This window comes from Saccostrea echinata, unplaced genomic scaffold (genome assembly GCF_033153115.1).
Source record: "Saccostrea echinata isolate AGI-Se365-2 ecotype Australia unplaced genomic scaffold, CSIRO_AGI_Sech_v1 ptg000030l, whole genome shotgun sequence".
NCBI classification, from domain to species: domain Eukaryota; kingdom Metazoa; phylum Mollusca; class Bivalvia; order Ostreida; family Ostreidae; genus Saccostrea; species Saccostrea echinata.
In genome coordinates, this window is record NW_026889779.1 from 8,752,262 (window position 1) to 8,773,621 (window position 21,360).

Sequence of the window (21,360 nt, forward strand, 5' to 3'; positions counted from 1 at the left end):
CTACATCTTTTGATAAATCAAATATTAAAGTGCATTTTGATAAACCCACAAGCAGATAAATGTCAAATCAGATGAAACTGGTGTGCAATAAATTGAAAACAATTTACTGATTTTTCTTTTAAATACTATTCACCATTTGGCTACGTTTTCTGGGAATACAAACCTGATCAGCAATGCCATTAGTTGCCACCTGAAGAGCTACAGCAGTGTCAATGGAACCAGATCTGGCCCCTGTTGTACAGGTCACGGACGTGTCAGATATTGTATTTATAGCACAAGTCACACCTCCAATTTTAACAGACACAGCAGCTGCACTATTTCTATGGAAAGAAAAAAAGAGAAATTATTCTGAATATATCAAAATACTTATACTAGTTAATGTGCAAACAGTTTATTATTCTTAAGTCAATTACACCATCTTTTATGTCAGTGAAAAAATATATTTTCACTGAAAAGAAATTCAGAAAACTGTTTAATAAGAAAATTCAACAAATAAAAAAGTTCCTTTGAAATGATGAGAATGTTCAAAATGTTTCAGCACTAAACTCAAAGTATCTAAGGTAAACAGAAAGTAGCACTACCCAAATCCTGTGCCAGTGATTGTGACAGAGGTTCCTCCAGCAGTGCCACCATAAGTGGGGTTCACTGAGGTGATGGTGGGGGTGACTGAGCTATCGTAGGTGTAACCACCAGTCTTTGTACTTGTTTCTGATCCCTCAGAGGCCACAACATCACAAGCACCAGCTGAACCATTTTAAAAAAATAGTTCATTTCTTATACATAACAGTTAAATTCAAGTCTGATTGAAAAAAATAATATTCACATACTTGACAAAAATACATGCAATTTTACCTTGGGTAGGTAATACCCATTTAATACATAAGCATGAATACATTAAAAGAGTTTAAACAATTTTTTTGGTAGAATTTATTGATATAATTGAATTTATACATGTATAAACATTACTGTGTATACCTGGGTTGGCAGGAGTTGAGCAGACAAATTGGGTGTTACTCTGCGTGGCACTAGAGATGATGGTACAAGGCTTTCCACAGATGGTAACTGCAGTTTGTGTAGAAAAGCCATTTCCAGTAATGGTCACTTCCTGTCCTCCACCAAGACTTCCTGCCATAGGAAAATAAAACACAATAAGGGCATTCAGGACAACAATAAGCAATATAAGGTTTGCATCTTTGGATATGAACACATATTTTTCAGGGATCAAATTACCTGAACTAGGACTGATGCTGCCAATAGCAAGGCCATAGGTGAACTGGTTAGTGTTAGTGGATACTCCCTTTCCTGTGACATCAACAACAACAGCCTTGGCTCCAGCAGCACTCACTCCCAGACTACAAACAATCTGAGTTGCAGAGGAGCTTGAAACAGTACAATCAGTGTCACCGACTGCCACTTTGACTGTTCCCGAGCTAAATCCAGATCCCGTAATTGTGAGAGTCTGTCCTGGGTTCCCACTGGGAGGATTAAGGCCAGTGATTGTGGGAGTGTCTGCAGTGTTATAAGTGTAGGTCAGGGAGCCATAGGTTACTCCATCAGATACCACTGTCACTGTGGCAGAACCGGTTCCTGCTGGGGTAGTACACTGAATAGAAGTTGGTGTCACTGTCTTCAAAGTGCATGGATTACCTCCAATAGTGACAGTTGTCTTCTTGTCTACGAAACCATTTCCAACAATTGTAACCAATGCTCCCCCATTTGTGCTTCCAGAAGATGGAGTGATAGAGGACAAGACAGCCTCACTTGCTACTTTGACTGAAGTTGATGCTTTGCCTACACCATCGATGACAACAGAAACATCTTGTGATCCAACTGGGACTGTGGTAACTGTGCACTGAATTTGTGTGTCTGTTACTGAGCTGACAGAGCAGGGAGCACCTCCAATGGTCACATTAACTGCTGAAGCAGTGGTTCCAAACATGGTTCCCACAATTGTAAGAGCAGTGGATGAACCAGAAACTGTATCGGGGGTTACAGAAGTGACAGTTGGGGTGGCAGTCTGGGCATAGCGAATGGAACAGCTAAGCAAGGGGTCAGAGCACTTGGCCTCCAAATTGTTTCCATGACTAGGTACCTTAACAACCAGAGATTTTGATCCATAGGTGTTGAGGGATGGAGCCTCACAAGTGATTGTGTCATAGGTCACACTGATAATTTTACAGCCAATAGCATCAATTGTGACCACTGTGTCTTTATTGAAGCCTCCTCCGGTAATGGTGAGGGTGTAGCCACCTTTCAGTGACCCCTCTTGTGGAGTGTATGAACTGATATGGGGGAGGAGGACAAAAGTGGCTACCTTGGGTGTGGCCAGTAGGGCATAACCACGATTTTGCACAGACAACTGGATCTCCTTCATCACTCCAACCTAAGTAATGATAAAAATCAAAGCTAATTGCTACAAGATTTACAAACAAATGAGTAATGGATTAGTTCTGCAGTCCAAAATCTTTGCAATTTGTTTATTTAAACCTATAATCCAATTTTTTTCATTCCATCTGCTGAAACAAAGATATGTGATGAGAATCTTTTGCAATTCTATTTTCTGAAGATTAGACTGAACCAAAATATTCAGCAAATCAGACTTACTTCTGGTTTTGTTGTTCCATCAACATTGCAAACCAGACTGCTGGCTGAGGCAGAGGAGGGACTGCAAGAGTAGTCTCCCATGTCAATCTGGTGCTGACAGCTCTTGGCACCAAATCCAGCACCAGTCAGAGTGATGTCCTGTACTGCATGTCCCTGGTCATGGGAGATACTGGACACAGTGGGAGACTGACATTTTTCAAAGGAAAAGTGGAATTTACCAGCTGACCCTCCAGTGGCAGGGGCATCAGTGCAGCCAGAGATGGTTGAAGTAATCTCACAGCTGGTAGCAGCTGGGTCAGCTACACCTATTGATAAAATAAAAATTAAACAACATGCATTAGAATTTAATTTGATGCAATTTCACAAATTAAAAAAGGAAAAGACCAAGTATTACCAAGTCAATTACAAGGCTACATTTCTAAATTTGTGCTTTAATATTTGCATCTGAAAAATGACAAAAAACTGAAATGTAATTCTTACTAAGCTATTTTTCATCTTCTTTATATACATGTATTTACCTGATGTAGTGTCATACTCGGCCTCGTATCCACCTAGTTTGAGTCCAAAGTCTTCCACAGACTGTGGCCTTGCAGCAACGTTGATGGATCCCCTGAATGCAATTTGTTTATTAGCATCCACATAGTCACTCCAGTAGAAAACATCTCCAGCCTTGGTTACTTGGTACTTGAACATTCCTGAAGGAGCGGCGGTTCCACTGGAGAACCCTGAGCTTGTGGTGGCCACAGCAGTATCTGTCTGATACACACCTATGTTGATTCCTGTCACACCTGATGCTACAAACCATTTCCACTCAATAATGTCACCTTCATGAGCATCTAGTGTCATTGGATTCCAAGCGTATCCCACACCATTGTCTGAAAAATGAAATTAGTCCAAGAGTTGTAAATGTATATTTGTGTTCTTATAAATGTAAACATTTACAACATTAAATTTTAAACAGTGCAACTTCATTTGAAATTTCCACTAAATATGAAAAATGTTAGACAACAAAAATATCTGATTTATCATAGAAATCATAAACTTTTTTTGCTGAATCATTTAATCTCATTTAGATACTGAAATTAATATTGTAAAGAAAACATATGATGATCATGTAATTTGCCTTACTTGCACTAGCTCCCTGATTGTCAACCTTGTGAACCTTTCCAGTTGCAGCAATCTGACATTTGAACTGTGTATCAGTTACAGTTCCCACCACATTACATGCGTGACTTCCTACAGTGGCCTTGATGTCAGAAGCTGTGTTTCCAAATCCCTGTCCCATCACTGTGACAATGGTGCCACCATACAGGGATCCACTGCGAGGGAATATGTTGGTCACTTTGAGGCTGTAAGCAATGCTCTTTGTACTGGCCCTGCAATGAAAGAAAAGGAAAGTTCAAGATTTTTAAGCAAGAATTCCTGACAAATTATAACAAACATACATGTTTTTTTTTAAATGAATGAGAGTAATACATGTACATGCATATTTAAATTTATGAAACAGTTTGCTCTCTATATGTATAATGTTTAATAATTACAGTGTACATAAAACATCTTTAGATATGGAAAGTTTAAAAGTCCCTTACGAGATGGAAGCATATCCATTATTGCCAACAGAAAACTTAATGGCATGGCTTCCTGCTGCCTGAGCTGGAAGGGTTGCCTCCACCCTGGTGTCACTGTATGAAATAATTGTGGCTTGCTTATCACCAATCATCAGGGTAGTCCCAGCTGGCTGAGAGGCACCAAATCCTGTACCCTGGAGCACCAGTGTTCCTCCTCCTACACAATGCACACCACTTAATGGTTACTCTATCCCCACAGACTGAACTGAACAGTTTATACTAATAATAAACCTATTTATTATATATTTGTTCAATAATACAGGATTTTTGCATCCCTGATATGAACACAGGCACGCGCCCTGTATTACACACCCTGTATCAGCACCCTTTATTTTACCCTTTATCACACCCTTTATTACACCTTTCTGGAACATCTCTGTATTTTTCATTCGGAGTACCTCGGATCTTTTTCTATTAATTGTTTATAAAGTTTATTTAAATTGTAAATTTTCATCAGATATTTTATGCTATTCAAAATAATTGTTAATTTATAATTATTTCATTTCTTATCGCTGTATGCATTGCCTTTGGAAAAAAAATAATGAGAAAGGAAATTCAACAAAAAAAAAAAGAATATATTGAATTATTAAGAATTAATTAATTAACAGGTTTATATATGATTTTTTTGACACTATTTTCAAATATATAATAAAAACAACAATACATGACAAAATCTGTATCAAACCCCATATCAACCCTCGACCAATATCAGCCCTCTGGCCTTCGGCCCTCGGGCTGATATTGGAGTCTCGGGTTGATATGGGGTGTGATACAGATTTTGCCATGTATTATTCTCTATTTATCAAACTTTTAAAGTGTACCTGTAACACTTGATGTAGATGGAGAGACAGAGTTGATATTAGATGTCAAGGAGGCATCATAGTTAAACTGTTGAGAGGCTGTCAAGGTCACTCCTGACTGAGTTAAGGTCACTGAAGCACTGCCAGGGGTGGATGCCTTAAAATGGAAAATAATGACATCATCAATCATGTAAACAAGCTATGGCATTTGTATAGTGGAAAATGCTTCAATACTTCCACTGACCAATAGTAAATAATAAAATCCTTTACATTTAATAAGAAATACTTTGATTACTTACAGAGGGAGTGAGGCAGACAATTTCTGATGTACTGGCTGTCACTATCTCACATGTGCCTGAGCTGACTGTTACTGTGGCAGTAGGAGAGAATCCTGACCCAGAGACTGTCAGCTTAGTGCCACCTGTATACAGAAACACAAGCATGAGACATACAAGTCTAAAGTGGTGTTTTACGCAAATCATTCTCCACAACACAGCTCTGTATTTTGAGTTGTCTTTATTTGTCTCTTTATTGCAATATCTATTCTTTACAATCTTTATTTAAATAGGAGTTCACACCTGCCAAACTGCCACTGGTTGGAGCAATACTGGTGATCTGTGTATTGTATGTAAAGCTAAAGCTACCACTGGCCAGTCCTACCCCAGCAACATTGACTTCCACCTGGTGACTCCCTGTGCCGGCCCCGATCGTACATACAAGCTGGGTGGAGGACGCACTGGTCACAGTACAGGCCACTCCACCAATGGTCACTGAGTTATCAGCTGTTGTGGCTCCAAATGAAGTACCGGTTATGGTTAAGGTGGATCCAGAGAAAGCTATATGAATATTTATTTGTACACATTAAGAGTACATGTATCTACATGTAATGTCCAGAAAAACTCTATAAAATACTTGAAAATTACTTTTAACACCAGATTTAAATATACAATGTTGCAAATAATTTCATACCACTGCAATGAAATTTTCTACCATACATTTAACCTAAGATAAGGGCTATAGTTGAGAGAAAGGGAAAAAAATCCTGTTTCCCTCACTTGAGGTGTTGATATACATGTATATGATTTCCATTATTCTACTTGAAGTGAGAGGTACAGCTGAGTTTCTTGTTTATTTACCTGAGCTGGGAGAAACGGCTGAGACTGCAGGAGTACTAGAAGCTTTCCATTCAAATCCACAGGTGCCCTCACATCGAGTGGGAATATTATTCACGTAAGCAATGACCTATCAATCAATCAACAAAAATACTATCTGATTTAGCTTCTAATTAAGATCATGATTTAATTTTAAAGGAAATAATTGTGACAAAATATTAAAAATCATATGCATATGTATAATAATAGTTGCAAAATGAATTAGACAGTACCTGGGGTGTGGCTTCAATTGTTCGCAACATGTCTCCAGGAATGGGGTTAAACCACAGTCCCCCATTAACATTGGTCTTAATGGCAGCAGCTGGGGATATTCCTTGTAACTGAGAGCCGTCCACCTATGATATCAAAATTCAACGATTATTTCAAAACCTAGACAAATTTTATCTACACCTATTTCTCACAGAAAACTCAATTAGAAAATTCTGTTACTGGTCTAGACTACATACTGTAGCTTCAGGAAGGTCTCCTGTCCTGCTGAGCCATGTAATCTGCCACTCAAAGTTGGCACAATCTCCCTCCTTCTTCACATAAACATTGCCAATTTTAGGAATTGTCATCAGTAGGTCTCTCACTTCTATCTCCGTAGATGTGGCAGGAATGTCTATATACAGAACATAATTATAATGATAAACCATTAACATGCCTTGTTAAAATACAGTATAATGTTTTGTATCAATCTTTTTAATTTCTTTTCCTTTTCAACAAACTTTCCAAATTTTACTTGTTTTAATATTGATAAGTCATTACCCTTGATTTATTAAGATTCTTACCAACATCATTCCCTTCAAATGAAAATTTAACTTTTCCTGTGACTGGTGGAGAAGCAGCAGACTTTCGGCTTGTGGTCATGGTTACAGTGGCTCCTGCTTTGGTAGATTCTGAAAATGAGGCTGATGTGGAAGCCACCAGGTCTGATTGAGAGGTCTGTATAAGAAATGGAATATAAGTAAGTACCACGCAGTCAATAAAATTTTAAACCTGTGAACTGCATTATTTTAAGGTATGCTAAAGATTTAATTAGCTCACCGGTGCATTCCCCAGACCAATTAGAGGAATTCCAAAACTACAGTTGTTAGGAGACATGGTGATGGTGTAGACGCCAGCATTTTCTTCAACCTTGAGGTTTTTCATGGGGAATCCTCCTGGGGTAGATCCAACCAGTCGCTGTTCAAGAATTCCCTCTAAACAAAACATAGCAGAAGTTATTTTTACAGAAATCAATGAGTCTAGCATTAATGTACATGTATGAAGGTCTAACATAGTACCTTATGCTTGTATCTTGTAAATAATTTTAAGTTTGAACTGAATTCTCCTTAATATCAGTTAACTTTGTATCATGGTTACCTTGTGTGTCAGTGGCAAGACTGGTGCGGACCACAATGACAGCATCTATCAACAAATCCTCAACAACACCATCCTCACGATACACTGTCAGCTGGCGAGCCTCAAAAGAACTGCCATCAGGCTTCAGCTTGGACAACTCCTCAAGGACATTCACACAGACATAGTTCCATCTGTAATAAGTCAAATATTGGTTTCTTTTTCGTGACAATTTGATAAAATTTACATATTGTACTAGAACATAGAAATCTTATCTACAAGTACATGTATGCAATACACTGAAAAAAAAAATTACCCTTGGAGAAGGAAAGCTTCAAAATGAATATACATGTATTTATAATCAGGAACACATTCTGACAAAAATCACATACTTTGTAGATGCAGCAGCATTGGCAATGTTCAAGTTGCTTTTGGTAGACTCTGTAGCCAGTTTTGTTTTGTCATAAAACTTGTAGTCCACTTTAAGGATTGGTTTGATTGGACCAAGGTAGGCAAAACATACCTAAACAAAAATATACAGGCAATTAAACACTGGCATGGCACACCTAAACAAAATCTAAAGGTGTTAATACACTGAGTAATTGCTCAAGACAGTTGGTCTTGATGCTAATGTAAAGCTTTATCATACCACTCCATGCTGGGTGAGACTAATGCCTAGTTTATTCTCGGGTGCCTGGTACACATATTTTGGATTTTTAATGGAGTGTCTACCACAGAAGGGTGTGACGTAGCTGATGATGTCTCCCATGGCTTGCACTTCCTTCTGGTTCTCAAAATCCTGGAAGTATTTGTTGTCTCCAGCAACGAAGGTGGAGGGGCACCTGACAGAAAACAGGCCCTCTACTGCAGATTGAACCTTATCAAAAAAAGAAAACATAGTAAGACATGTGATAGGTTTTGGTTTTTCCCTCCTTTTTTTAAATTCATTTCCATTTTTTGTTCCTCTGATATGGATTCAAATTTTTATCTCTCTTATGCCCTGATGACTGCATACATATATTTATGTAAATGGGACTTAGAAATAAGTCAAGAGCTTACATCAGCAAGGGCTCCTCCATAGGTAAATGCTGGGGATATGTTGCCACTCATACTGAAGCGGACACGCTGTCCCCCAGCCACACCTTTCTGGGTTTCTGTGGCAGTTACAGACAGACTGCTTCCTGAGGCATCAACCTTAGTCTTTAGCAGTGGCATGTCTCCTGAAACATAAATACAGTCAGAAATGAAAGTGTTTTAATCATAAAAAGACCTTTTTTTTGCTATTGAACTTTGCTCATATTAGTCTGATCTATGGTTGAAAGTGTACATTCTACTTTGACTGGTCTTCCCCAGAAAAAAAAAATTGCCCATAATGTCTGTCACTAAATTAAATATATTTACTTCTTAATCTCATTTTTCCCCCACACATGGGACATACTCACCTTGAGCAGAGTTGAAAGTGATGACAAAGGTGTTACTTGTGGCTCCACTGGTCATGCTAATGGACACTGTGTCAGGGGCTATAGCAGGGAGTAAGTTCAGGGCTGCTTCAACAGCCGCTCCATCACTGCTGGCCTTCAGGGGACCTGTCAAAAGTAAAAAAAAAAAATTATAATCATATTAATAGTTATTTTTGTATTTGGTAATGTACACAGTATATAATATGTACCTTCAAATGATGTTTCAGTACTTTAGCTAAATTATGATGTACATTGTACAGATCAGTATCAAATGCATTAACCCAATTTCTTACTTTGCTGTGCTTCAAAATAAAATCCATAAAAATCAAGTATATTGAAATTTTGCTAGATTACCTGTAAACACTCCATATAATCCAAGTCTGAAGGTGATTTGTTCATTTCCTCCAATATTAGACACTACAACTGTTTGTTTCTCTGGGGTGTAAGTTGTATCAGCAGCATTAAAACCAGACAAGCTCACATCCTAATATTGACAGATAAATACTCTAAATCACATGTTAGCAATTACAACAATAATCATTACAATGGTAATGACTATTTTCATAAAACACATGTACAAAAAACATGTGCATGCCAGTTAAAACTCTGAAATATTGAAGAAAATGATGTAGAAGTATGCGTAATTCATACAGAAAATACTTTGTTTTGATGTTCAGAAGAATCATAAATTTCCTAAGTCACAAGTATTTAGAGTACATAAAAAAATCAGCATTATTTTTTGCCAATGTCTGGGTACCTGGACTTCATCCACTACTGTTGATGACACAGACACTGTTTGTTTTTCCTGATCAGCTGATCCGCACATCTCGTTAGTTACAGGGGAGGTAAACATCTTCACTCCCACCTGTACAAATGCCCCCTGTAGGTGCTCTCCATGTAAAATCATCAGGTAATACCTGACAGAAAACAATGAACAGATTATACATTTCCCTCAAAGTTAAAATTCATAAAATTGATAATCATTAAATCACAACTAAGATTATCTTGCCACTGGGGAATTTTAAATCTTGTACACTGATGTTTTTTACTTGTGAAGTCTTACTTTTTGCCAGCAGTAAGGGTAAATAGTTTGGATCCTTGTTCTGAGCGAGCAAAGAAACTGGTTGTATATTTTGAGCAGGTAGCTATCTTTTGCTAAAAAAAAAAAAGGACAAGAATACATTTGTACATAAAATATTTCAAAAAGTTTAAGGTATGACATGGAAAAGATACTTTACTGAAAAAAAATCAGATTTACATGTAAATTTAGCTAAATTGCAAGTTTTTTTTTGTTTTCCCACAAATTGTTTATCAAAACATTGCTCCACTGATATTGCCGTTTTATTTTTTTTCATACACTGACTTACTTTTTCTGACGAGTTGCTACTCTCACTGAAGTATAGAGTGGCATAATCATCACATTTAATATAGAATCTGTAGGAAGAATTATGCTTAGGAATGAATAGCCCACTGAGACGAGATACAAAGCTTTGGTTGGATTTGTCCTCAAAATAAGTCTCGTCAATGATGCTCGAGTTATAATCTGCGGCTGAACTGTCGAGTGTTAACACATCATCAATGGTAGCAAAGGTCTTAGCAGTGGTTGTCCAGGATTCATACAGCAAACCTCTATTACCTATAAAATACAACTGACATGTACAGTACTTATTCAGTAGCTTTCGTTTAGCTTCTGATAGGAGAACATTTAAATCTGCACTTTTTAAAATTTAAATAATAAATGAATTCTTCATCCTTTTTTGTTCTTTGATAAATTTTTGATGTGCTATTGGTGTATCTTTATTTGCATTTTAAACTGATAATGCAATTGCATTTCATGTCTCAATTCAAAATGCTTGTACCATAAAAATTGGGAAAAAAAAAAAGAAACAGGTTATAAAATGACACAGAGATAAGGCAATCTTCCTGATTTCTCACCTGTGTAAAATGGCTGAGACGCAGGCTCAGGTGGAGTATCACAGGTCATTTCAGAGTCTGACAAAAGCTTCAGGTTAGTACAGGGTTTTCCACCGACTTCCACTCTCAGTGGTTTCTCCGTGTTGTTAAAGAACTGACCAGTCAACTTGATTTTGGTGCCGCCACTAGTACTTCCAGAGGATGGAGAAACCGAGTTTATCACTGAATAGAATTTAAAAATAGGTTCAATGACAATCAAATGATCTACAGTGTAGCCTCATTAATCCAGACACTTGTGTCCCCAAGCAAATCATCCGGATTAATGAAGTGTCCAGACTAATGAAACCTAACTTTAATATTTAGTAGACATAAATTCTATTCCCCGTAAATTTTATCTGGAATGTGAAGTGTCCTTACTACTGGTGTTCCAATTACTTAACTGCATATGCAAATAGTTTCTTTTACCCATTTACACGTACCTGCGTAAGTTTGAAACATTTGGATGGCACCTTCTGCACTGTATTTCAGAACATCATTCACAGGGAGAGATCTGTTAAAAAAATATTTTAAAGTTTCATTCCATATTTTTAGTTTAACAAAATAAGTTGTAATTTATGAATATTTACACATTTCATACCTCCCAAACATTCCTTCCACAATGAAACTGATATTTCCATTAGCTGGAATAGAGTAAGAAATGTTTAATTCAACAAAATCATTTTTCAGAAAAAAATTTATTTTTAAATTTGGTCTAAAACGTAAAATTCCCTTTACAGATTCTGATTAGTTTCAGACATCTACAGGTAGATTGTATTCCATCTACACTTACTGACATATGTTCCTGTTGTTTTGCAAGTGAAATGTCCTCTCCAGCTAGTCTCCTTCTCTAACCCAATCCCATAACTAGTAAAATACAAATTACTGGCTCATGAAAAAAAATCTTACCAAAAAAATCATATTCCTGCTAATGGTTTTTGCTACATTTTGAAATAGTCTGTCTGTTTTAGGTACCGTGTACATGTAAAAAGTAAAGCAAAAAATAATATGATAATAGTGATCCAAAAGTAAAGGTAAAATCAAGGTAAAAAATTCTGATATATTTATTCAATTAAAATCAATCAACAGAAAAGAGCATAAATACTTCACATTGTATGTAATGCATGTGTTCACTTAAAAATCCATCAACACAAAAAAAAGAACAGTACTCACAATGTGTCTGTGCCTGGAGCTTTCATTTCACACTTGTAACCCTGTGGAGCATACACCCTGTAAAGGAAAATTTATAGTTAGGTTAGTTAGCTCTTCAGTTATATAGAGATTTATAATCACTTCACTCATACTCTTAGACAAATGAAATCCATCCCCTAATAGAGTGAACCTGAATATTTTTACAAGGGTAATTTTTTGATATTATATTCAAAATCCTTTTACGTTGGGAATATTTTAGCAACAATAACAAAAAACAACAACAACAAATCTAACATGAATTTATAAAAGTTTTTGCATAAGGATTAATTTTGCAATCATCTTTATTTTGCAATTCACAAAGATTACCCTCTTGCAAACATTTTTCCAATCTTAAAGAACAGTGTGTTCATTTCTCTAAGATGCATATTCTATACAAGAAGTTTTGCTAAGTCTGTTACTAAGAATTCAGTACAAGTATATCATGCATTTTAATCATGGTAAGGTGTTTCATTAAAATAAAACTATAAATTTTAACCTGAGAAGTTTCTCAGTTCTTCCATTTTCACTCTCATCAATGTTGCTCCCATATCTGGTGGTGATTATTCTACCCTTCACTGTCAAAAGTGTGCCTAGTAAAAACAATTTAACAGATTAAAGCATTTTACATTTATTTTATCAAATTGGTTTTGAAATCCCAATTGTTGTTTTAGCAGTGATACATACAGTATAATAATAATAAATACATGTATCCATGGGATCCAAAGAAAAAAAATTAAGAAGTTTGAAATACTTACTTTTAACAAGTGATAGCAAAGAATTTTTTCATCTATATGTACTTAAGTTGTCAGAAACTGACAAATGTGGAGTTATTTCATAATCTTTCCTGAAATTGAAGTAATGACAGTGGGAAAGAAGAAACGAAGAATGTACCTGGTTTTCCGGATCTTGGGTAAACAGATTCGATGGTTGGTGTAGCCCATGCAATGGTCTGAAAAATAATAAACACGTAACATTTAATGATTGATACATTCGTCTTATTTACCAATCATACTAACTTTACCTGTACTTAATAGCACATAGATTATTTCAGGAGGATATATTATCATAGTGATATTTGGGGTTGTCGATTCACTCGATCAGTCGATTGGGCTGTTTCTTTAAATCATTGTGAAAACAATTTCAGCAAGCTATTGCTCATAAATAAAATGTATTTAGATTTCTGCAAAACAAATGCAACCTCCTGAATATTTTCTTCTCTGACTTTTCATTCTCGATTTTTCAATCGTCTGATGTTTTGAAAAGTGCGCAAACATACTGTGTACACCGAACCCGACTCTTTCCTTACCTCGAAGACACATTTCGAGGAATCAGCGGTGCAAAGGCTGGTCACCTCTTTTCCATCCACCTTGACTCTGAATCCATATTTTCCTGCAGGCAATGGCCTAATAATATAAAATGATCTTTTATTTTAAGTCATTACCCCCCCCCCCCCTTGAAAGACAAGGGACCTATTATGTCTCTCGGAAAACTCAATCTTACTTCTTTTTTTTTTAATCAGGAAAAAAATATTCGTTGCGATTTTTTTTCAATGTGACCCGTCCAGTAAATCTATTTTAATACAATTTAGGAGATGCATTGAAACGAGAGTTTTTTGTTTTTGTTTTTGCGAAAAAAAAAAAAAGTAAAGTACTTACGGAGTGTAGAACTGTATTTGGTTTTCATTGCTGCCATCTTTGTGGATTTCGGTCTTATAAGATTGTGTTCCGGACACGATTGTCACTTCATTTCCTAGATTTTCATTTCCACTCCCCCAATTAAACTGATTTGCTGCAAATCCTGAATTTAAAAAAAAAATATAGAGATTTAAAAGTATTCATGCTTAACATAATATTTAAAATTATTAATGTTCATTTTCTAAAATTAGATATGAAAAAATAGCTACACATTTGAATATAAATACAATTGATGAAATCAATTTAAAATGTAATAAATACCATCGCCATATAAAGTGACCCTGGTTCCTCCAGCAATACTCCCAAAAGGGGGGTCAATGTGTGTTACCTTGGCTACAAAATATTAAAAATAGCATAATTAAGTACATGTATGTAAGAATTAAAACAACACTTGACCTTCTTGGAGAGGACTTATATAGGCTATGCCTGATGTCCAATCCAATTATGTAATTTGACTTTACATAATAAAATAGTAAATTAATAACAAAATACTAAAATAATAAATAAAACAACATCTAATCTATCTAGAGATCGAGAAAGAGAGGGGGTATCTTATTTTCTAGGTTTACTTACATGAGCATGTTCTTCACTTGGTTAAAATGGATAGTATTACACGACGTGAGTTTCTGCGCATCAGTTCATGCAGTATTTTCACGTTTGTTTTTTAATTATTATCTCTGTATTATATGTTTTAAATATGCAAGGTCGTCTCAAGGTTTTAATTTGGTACACATAACTAAGGCATTCTTTGATGACTGGAAATCTCAATTTCAATTCTAATTGATATAAATGTTACGTTTTAAAGACCTTTTATGCGAATTTTACAATATATAATTTGAAGTTCAATGATAGACTTTCAATAAATCTTGACCCTCTTATGACCCCACATTAACCATGAAAAGTCGACCAGAGTATATATACTTTATTTGCCTTTTCATTCGAATCAAATGCATTAAAGAGAAATTGAATATTTGATTGTAAGTTTCAAATGTCGATCTTCCCCGATAGTACGAAGCAATGCGGTCAACAATGATCATCGAATTAATTGATTATTATGATATGAAAAAAATATATATTCAACAAGGATTTTAAATAAGAACATGAAAGTGAACCATCTAATGAACCTTATGTCCTTAGAATAGAACATATATGCAACAGATTAACCTCGTTCACAAGGACACATAATTATTACTTATAAGGAACATGGTCCCGAATTGATTTCTTTTGAAAATATCCTTTTATCATTCTGAGTATTATGTAAGATTTGTCTCAGTCAGGAAAAGAACACAGCGTGAACACACTGCTCGTCGATCAATTTGTACTTTGTAAATTATATAGACATTCTTCAAAAATTTAATGCAATACACAGAAATCAATGTTAACTAGAATTTTTGAGTAAATTTAATACAGCGACTTTTACATCCCTTCAAAAAAGGCGACCAGTTGATATGTTTATATTTTAATTATCCGATTCCTCTATCGCCGACATGATATATTTACTCTTCATAGAAATTTTTGTTGATAAAACTCGAAAAGTTTTAATGTGAAGAGTTCATTTGGTGTTGGTAAATATGATCTAATTGGTAGCGGTTTTCATTTAATTTTCTTTTATACATGTCTAAATATAAAACAAATTTTATTACATTGTCCTCGTGAATGTATAATATATCAATATATATACACCAGTACGAGAAAATGAAATTTGCGATAATACAGCATTGAAACAATATATTTTTGTATATGCACCCCGCCCACCCTCCCCAGCATTTTCAATGTATATCGACGTTTTTCCTATAATTTACACGACATGCTAAAATTTATTTTGCCTTTTGTGATGCAAGTCTTGGCTTTAACCACTGAACGCTTAAGCATTCTTATGTTCGATAACCAAGAATAATGTTGTGCGCATGCAACGAGCACTGAAAGGGTGTGAAAAATATGCGACGTCAATTTGTTCATAAATAACTGGATTTATCAACAAAAATGAATAGTTGTTTGGGCTTTAGAGAATTGTTCCGATATCTTTTATCTCTTGATAAATAGAAATATTCTAATATCGACAGATTTTTCTCTTGAGCGTTTGAAAATCTTATTGAAAATCACAAGAACAGACAACGTTTCTCAAAGACGAGCATTTAATATCAATAAATTTGTCTGTTGGTAGATACAGACTACACATTTTATTGATTCCCCCAGCACGTCAGAATTTAGGGCAATGGCCCATAAGAAGACTTCATTTAAAAATAATATCTCTGTAAATCGTTAATCCTTCGTTCCCCCTCAATCTTAGCATGAAAAAAAGCCACTTTATTTTGTCTGTCTATAATCAATAACTTCTCATTTGAAAAACTTCCACTTAAAAAAGTGTCAAGTCAACTTACATAATGATCGGTCTCTTCATTTTGACAAAATATCAATTACTTTTTATGACTCTGTGTCAAACTACATAATGTTGTGGTAATATAAAAAAAATCTTCTTAAAAAGACCTTTATTATGCATTTTTTAAGGGGGGCAACTTATTTTTTCTACTAACAACGCCAGTCATGGTGATAGTTATCTCCCCTGATTTTCATTTTTTACCAATCCAAGTCTGACAGTACGTTGATTGATAGGTCTTGATCCCGATCTTTATTACCTAATCAGGCTTCGTAATTCTTTAAATTAACGCACAGAGGCCGACAAAATTATATACGTTACAAAAGAAGGTTGTCCTTTGATATCTTGTAAAACTCAATGAACCATTGACTTTCAAATCATGTGCTCTAATAACTTTTATGCTGTTTATTTTATGCTTACTACTTAAAATATACATGTTTTTAAAGATTTCTTTAAAATGTGTGCGCAGATCAGAGAGAGAGAGAGAGCACATCAAATTAAAACAGAAAATGAATTTAGTGCTGTTGTCATTGTGTCTGTACATGTAATATGCAGCTAAAAGAAATGACTGAAAAATTCACGTTTCATTCACTGTGTAATAGTTTCAATTTTTTCATCAATATTTTAGCATAGTGATTGACTGAACATAGAATCAAACAAAATGTTTGGCGCTGATCTAAACTTTGTCTAGCAGCGACAAAACAATATATCGTACAAGGAATAAAGACAAAACGTGGGCTACAGATTTCCTGCAAAAGTTCAGATTGCTTCATTTTGATATCCAATGATTTTCAATTTCCTTCTAGGCAAATTGAATGATAAAAAATTGTTTGAATTATTTAAAAAAGTGTTTCCTGCATGATTTTCCAGAGATAAGCTAAAGTGACGATGCATATATACTGAAAACAGCTTGTGAGACAAGTTTAATCTAATATATTTAAAAAAATTTGATGTATCAGAAAGATTCACTATATCATTCATACAAACCAGTTTCAACCCATTACGCATTCTAGAATTAAAGCTTGTTATGGTATGAATATGCATAAAACAGCAAATTTTAGAAATCCATGAGAAATGACCTTGGAAGCTTTTAGGGATATAAATTTTTATGAGGTTAACCCTTTAAACTCGTGTGTTTTATACGAAACTTCAAAATAAACCAATTTAGCACAAATAAGATGAAAAGAAGTTGTGGAAAGAAAATCTACTTTAACACATAATCATCTAGGTATAAAACATAAAATGTTATAACATCTAAAATTGTTTGCTACTATAGAAGTAATTAACCGTGTGTATCTATTTTTTTCTTTTCTGTAGGCGCTCGTGTTTTACAGCCTTGAGCTTCGCATGTTTACTAAGAGAACACATAATTTAATTTTTAAAAGAAAAGAAGAAGAAGGAAAATTTCAATTCTAGAACATAAAGTCCTTGACTGGGACTTAACATGTTACGGCAAAGTATTATCTTTATTGCGACTGACTTTAAACAATTTCCATAAATTAATGCTTTACAAATTTTATTTCTTTTTCATTTCTTTATTAAACATTGTTTGATTATATCAAGGTCCCATCATCTGGATATAGGTCAAATAAGATTTTTATGGGACGATTTCCGCACAATTCAAATATTTTTCATCCACAAACTATGAAAATCCATTACTAAAACATTAACTCCATATATATTTTTAATTGATCAGATAAAATGATATAAATTTTGTTGACATTATCTTAAAAAATAAAAAAAAATGCTTTGATAAATATTTTTTCAAACGAAACTCCTTAAATATTCATTAAGTTAACTAATGACCCGCGTGCGTTTCCCAAAAAAAAAAAAACAAAAAACAAAACAAAACAAAACAAAACAAAAAAAAAAAAAAACACGAAAAAAATCATTTTATTAATGTATAGGATGACTAGACATCTTTCCACAATGTCTGCTGTTAAATAATTTAACAACCATTACTTTCTAGAAACTAGAATTAAATAAACTGATTTCACATTTTTTTGTGAAACTTTTTTTTTGAGTAAATTGTGAGAACTTATTTAAAAAGTATCGAAATTAAAAATAAAAACAAAAAGAACTCACAACTGAGCACGGTCCCCGAGTGAGCTATAAGGACCAATATGACAGAAAGCTCCGGCCTGCAGCGCATTCTGTTTGACGTGTGTTATCACAATGACCCCAATATTGCTTAGTTAAATTAATTATATATGAAAATGATCAAATGAAAAATATAAGTCTGCGCAACTATGCGATTGGTCGAAAGAAATTGGTTTATCCAAACAGATTTCACGACGCGTTATTGAAAACCCAGTTTTTAATTTGATTGTTTGCTTAATTTCAGCTTCTTGGATATGTGATTTAAATATCTTCTTTAAAGGTAAAATTTAGGTATTCGTTCTTTTTCCGTAGGTATATGAACATGTGTTTTTCGTGGCATATCTGTTTTATCATATAGAAAGATCTTTGATTTTAATACCGTGCATTTTCACCGTGCTTTTATACTTTGTTATCTATATTAAAAATCTGACCTAAAATGTTCTAATTCTGTTGCATTTATCATATGAATTTAGCAAGAATATCTTAAACTCTCTCTCTCTCTCTCTCTCTCTGTTTTAATTTCATTGTCAATTTTTTGGAACTGGAATGCAAATATTACAAAATAACTCAACACAAAATGTACATGTATATTATTTCACTAATTATTTATTTAATGTGGACTCAATTTTATGATCGCTTTTTATTCAAGACACTTAATGAAGCATTATATTTTTATGTAATATACATATATTTTTTGTTAAATTAATTTTGGTCAAAATTAAAATATTGAGTACTTTCCTTTCACTTTTAAAATTTTCTAAAATGACAATAACCAAATTCCAATAATTAATATTTATTATCTTGTAAAAGTTACAGTTTTCAAGAATATTCTCTCTCTCTCTCTCTCTCTCTCTCTCTCTCCAGCATGTTTCAATAAAAATTCTTATAGTTAAATCGATTTTAAGTACAAATTGTTTTTCACGATATTTTCACTTGAAGTGTTTGAGTGGGTAAACACATTTGAGACTTAACACAAACGGCCACCCTCTCCAATACCTCTATAGACCAGAGTCATCAATACACAACAATGGCAAAAGCATACAAGGCCGCGATGAAATATTCTACAACTTATTTAAAATATTTTCTTAAACTCAGTGCTTATCGTTAGTCTTCAGATTTTTCAAACAGCCCTTAATTTTATGCATTTCCTATGTGTGATCATTAAGATTTTTATTAGTTCACGTGGGTTATTTGCAAAATCCCGATGACCTAAAAAGACGTGATAGTTATCTTGATCTTTTTACAGGTTATGTGGGTTATCAACTCTTATGGTGTCGTCATATGTATGTATATGAAGCTAGATGCCTTCATGGAGTGTATTTTTGTCCAAGAACTAGATATGACGATCTCCTCTAAGTATTATTTAAATATAATAAATGCGATTTTAGCGTGATCGATTTACAATTGACAGACCATGTTCCATATCGCTGGTAATTTTTCCGAACTGCCAGTTTGTCTTTGAGGAGCGATTTGTGTTATGCAAAAATATATAGTCGGTTCCAAACCAAACTTTAAAAATTAAAATGCCAGTCATTCAAATAATAAATCATCTAGTCTCGTCTCGAAGACAATAAATTTATTTGAAAAATTAATCTCTCTCTCTCTCTCTGTGAAAATCAACATTTTGGTTTATTCAACTTTTTACATGGTAATTTTTTTTTATGCAAAACTTGTGTGATTTAAGTAGATTGAATTCTAAATAAAAATTATGCAACTTGTGACATAGAGATTAAGGTTGTTAAAATGGCCTCACTTTTTTTGCAATCTTGTGTTGAAACAATGTCATGGACATTTATTATATAAATATCTCGTGAGATCAAAGTCCCTTTAAAGAACCTAACAAAGAGATTTACTTTTATGAAAGAAGTGGCATCCACCTTTTATGAAATTATGTAATATGATATGAGTATTGATACACAATTTGAATTCAAGAATATTGCTCTAGATTAAACAGCTTACAATATTGGACAGGTGCTATTATTCGCATATTTTCCTATTGTAACTTTAGGACTGGTTCACACTTCAACAGTCAATCCCTATTATGCCGGTAAATGTGGGTGAACTTACATTGTATCCTTTCTGGGTAAAGTTAACCTGTACCCATACCTGGATTAACTTATCCCGGAATAGATCATACTGACTGTCATGATTTAATAGCAATGTCATTGCAGGCCCGTAGAAAGCAATTTCAGTGGGGGGGGGGGGGGGACAACCAAACATTTTCAGTCTGGGGGGGGGCGCTACCAAGATTCAAAAATTCCTTGACAAGCAAAAGAAAAAAATAATTATTATTGAGGGGCCACAAGTATATATTAGCTCTATTATCTGTATATCGGCCCCCGTGCCCTCCCCCCCCCCCCCCGTCGGTTCCTACGACCATGAATTGGATCAACACCTAGTGTGGTTCAGCTTAAACGGGGAGGGGGGTGGAGTTGGTTGCTATCCCATCCCTGTAAAAAAAAAACCTTGATTTATTCATTTGTTGCCTCTACAAAGTCTTTATAATAATGTGGAAAAAATGCACCACAGTCCCCTAGAATTATACCCATAAAGTGAAGAGAAAAAAATGGCTCGGGAGAGGGATTACCCCTCCCCGAACCTCTGAACCTCTTCCCTTTTTCAAAAACCTGGCGACACCCCTGTTCAAATATGAACATTGATATACAAGGCGGCCTTAACATGGACCTACCCTTAGAATCCTTTTGCGGGTACGGTTATACCACGGGCACCTGAAGCGTGGAAAACGTACATCTTTACCCTCCCTAACTAACAGAATATAAGTTATCATAACAATATACATTGTGCGTGTTCATGATATACTTCTTTGACGTTGTCCCGAGAGGAAGATCCGGCATGTTAAATGTAGATTATAGTCCCTAAAACAGTTTTTATACAGTATGATGGGTATATAGGTGTGGGTGAAATGAAGGGGACATTAACCCCCACCCCCTTAATTTTTTTTGCTTCTTACCTTTATTTGTTATCGGTAAGACTTTTTCTAGTTAAAAAAGAATATAAAGATTTGCGTCCTCTTCGTTCTGAAAATACTGATGCTTCTGAATAT

The 21,360-nt window shown here is 34.7% G+C and overlaps 1 protein-coding gene across 1 annotated transcript in view; it reads right to left on the reverse strand.

The window, feature by feature from the left end:
* Positions 1-21,360, reverse strand: part of LOC133197218 (fibrocystin-L-like) — a 47,617-nt gene that overhangs the window by 24,273 nt on the left and 1,984 nt on the right. Inside the window, exons 2-36 of the mRNA XM_061333134.1 lie at positions 14,081-14,152; positions 13,781-13,922; positions 13,432-13,528; positions 13,017-13,074; positions 12,622-12,715; positions 12,108-12,164; positions 11,728-11,801; positions 11,536-11,578; positions 11,378-11,448; positions 10,920-11,120; positions 10,352-10,620; positions 10,048-10,139; positions 9,742-9,901; positions 9,339-9,468; positions 8,967-9,110; positions 8,584-8,744; positions 8,174-8,401; positions 7,917-8,047; positions 7,549-7,718; positions 7,231-7,385; positions 6,975-7,128; positions 6,651-6,805; positions 6,417-6,539; positions 6,169-6,274; positions 5,611-5,868; positions 5,332-5,453; positions 5,054-5,189; positions 4,194-4,389; positions 3,733-3,980; positions 3,123-3,479; positions 2,605-2,909; positions 1,231-2,383; positions 976-1,125; positions 582-744; positions 164-320 (exon numbers count right to left, since the gene is read on the reverse strand). Of these exons, the coding sequence (XP_061189118.1) occupies positions 164-320; positions 582-744; positions 976-1,125; positions 1,231-2,383; positions 2,605-2,909; positions 3,123-3,479; positions 3,733-3,980; positions 4,194-4,389; positions 5,054-5,189; positions 5,332-5,453; positions 5,611-5,868; positions 6,169-6,274; positions 6,417-6,539; positions 6,651-6,805; positions 6,975-7,128; positions 7,231-7,385; positions 7,549-7,718; positions 7,917-8,047; positions 8,174-8,401; positions 8,584-8,744; positions 8,967-9,110; positions 9,339-9,468; positions 9,742-9,901; positions 10,048-10,139; positions 10,352-10,620; positions 10,920-11,120; positions 11,378-11,448; positions 11,536-11,578; positions 11,728-11,801; positions 12,108-12,164; positions 12,622-12,715; positions 13,017-13,074; positions 13,432-13,528; positions 13,781-13,922; positions 14,081-14,152 (6,332 nt within the window). The remainder of the gene's footprint in view (positions 1-163; positions 321-581; positions 745-975; positions 1,126-1,230; positions 2,384-2,604; positions 2,910-3,122; positions 3,480-3,732; positions 3,981-4,193; positions 4,390-5,053; positions 5,190-5,331; positions 5,454-5,610; positions 5,869-6,168; positions 6,275-6,416; positions 6,540-6,650; positions 6,806-6,974; positions 7,129-7,230; positions 7,386-7,548; positions 7,719-7,916; positions 8,048-8,173; positions 8,402-8,583; positions 8,745-8,966; positions 9,111-9,338; positions 9,469-9,741; positions 9,902-10,047; positions 10,140-10,351; positions 10,621-10,919; positions 11,121-11,377; positions 11,449-11,535; positions 11,579-11,727; positions 11,802-12,107; positions 12,165-12,621; positions 12,716-13,016; positions 13,075-13,431; positions 13,529-13,780; positions 13,923-14,080; positions 14,153-21,360) is intronic.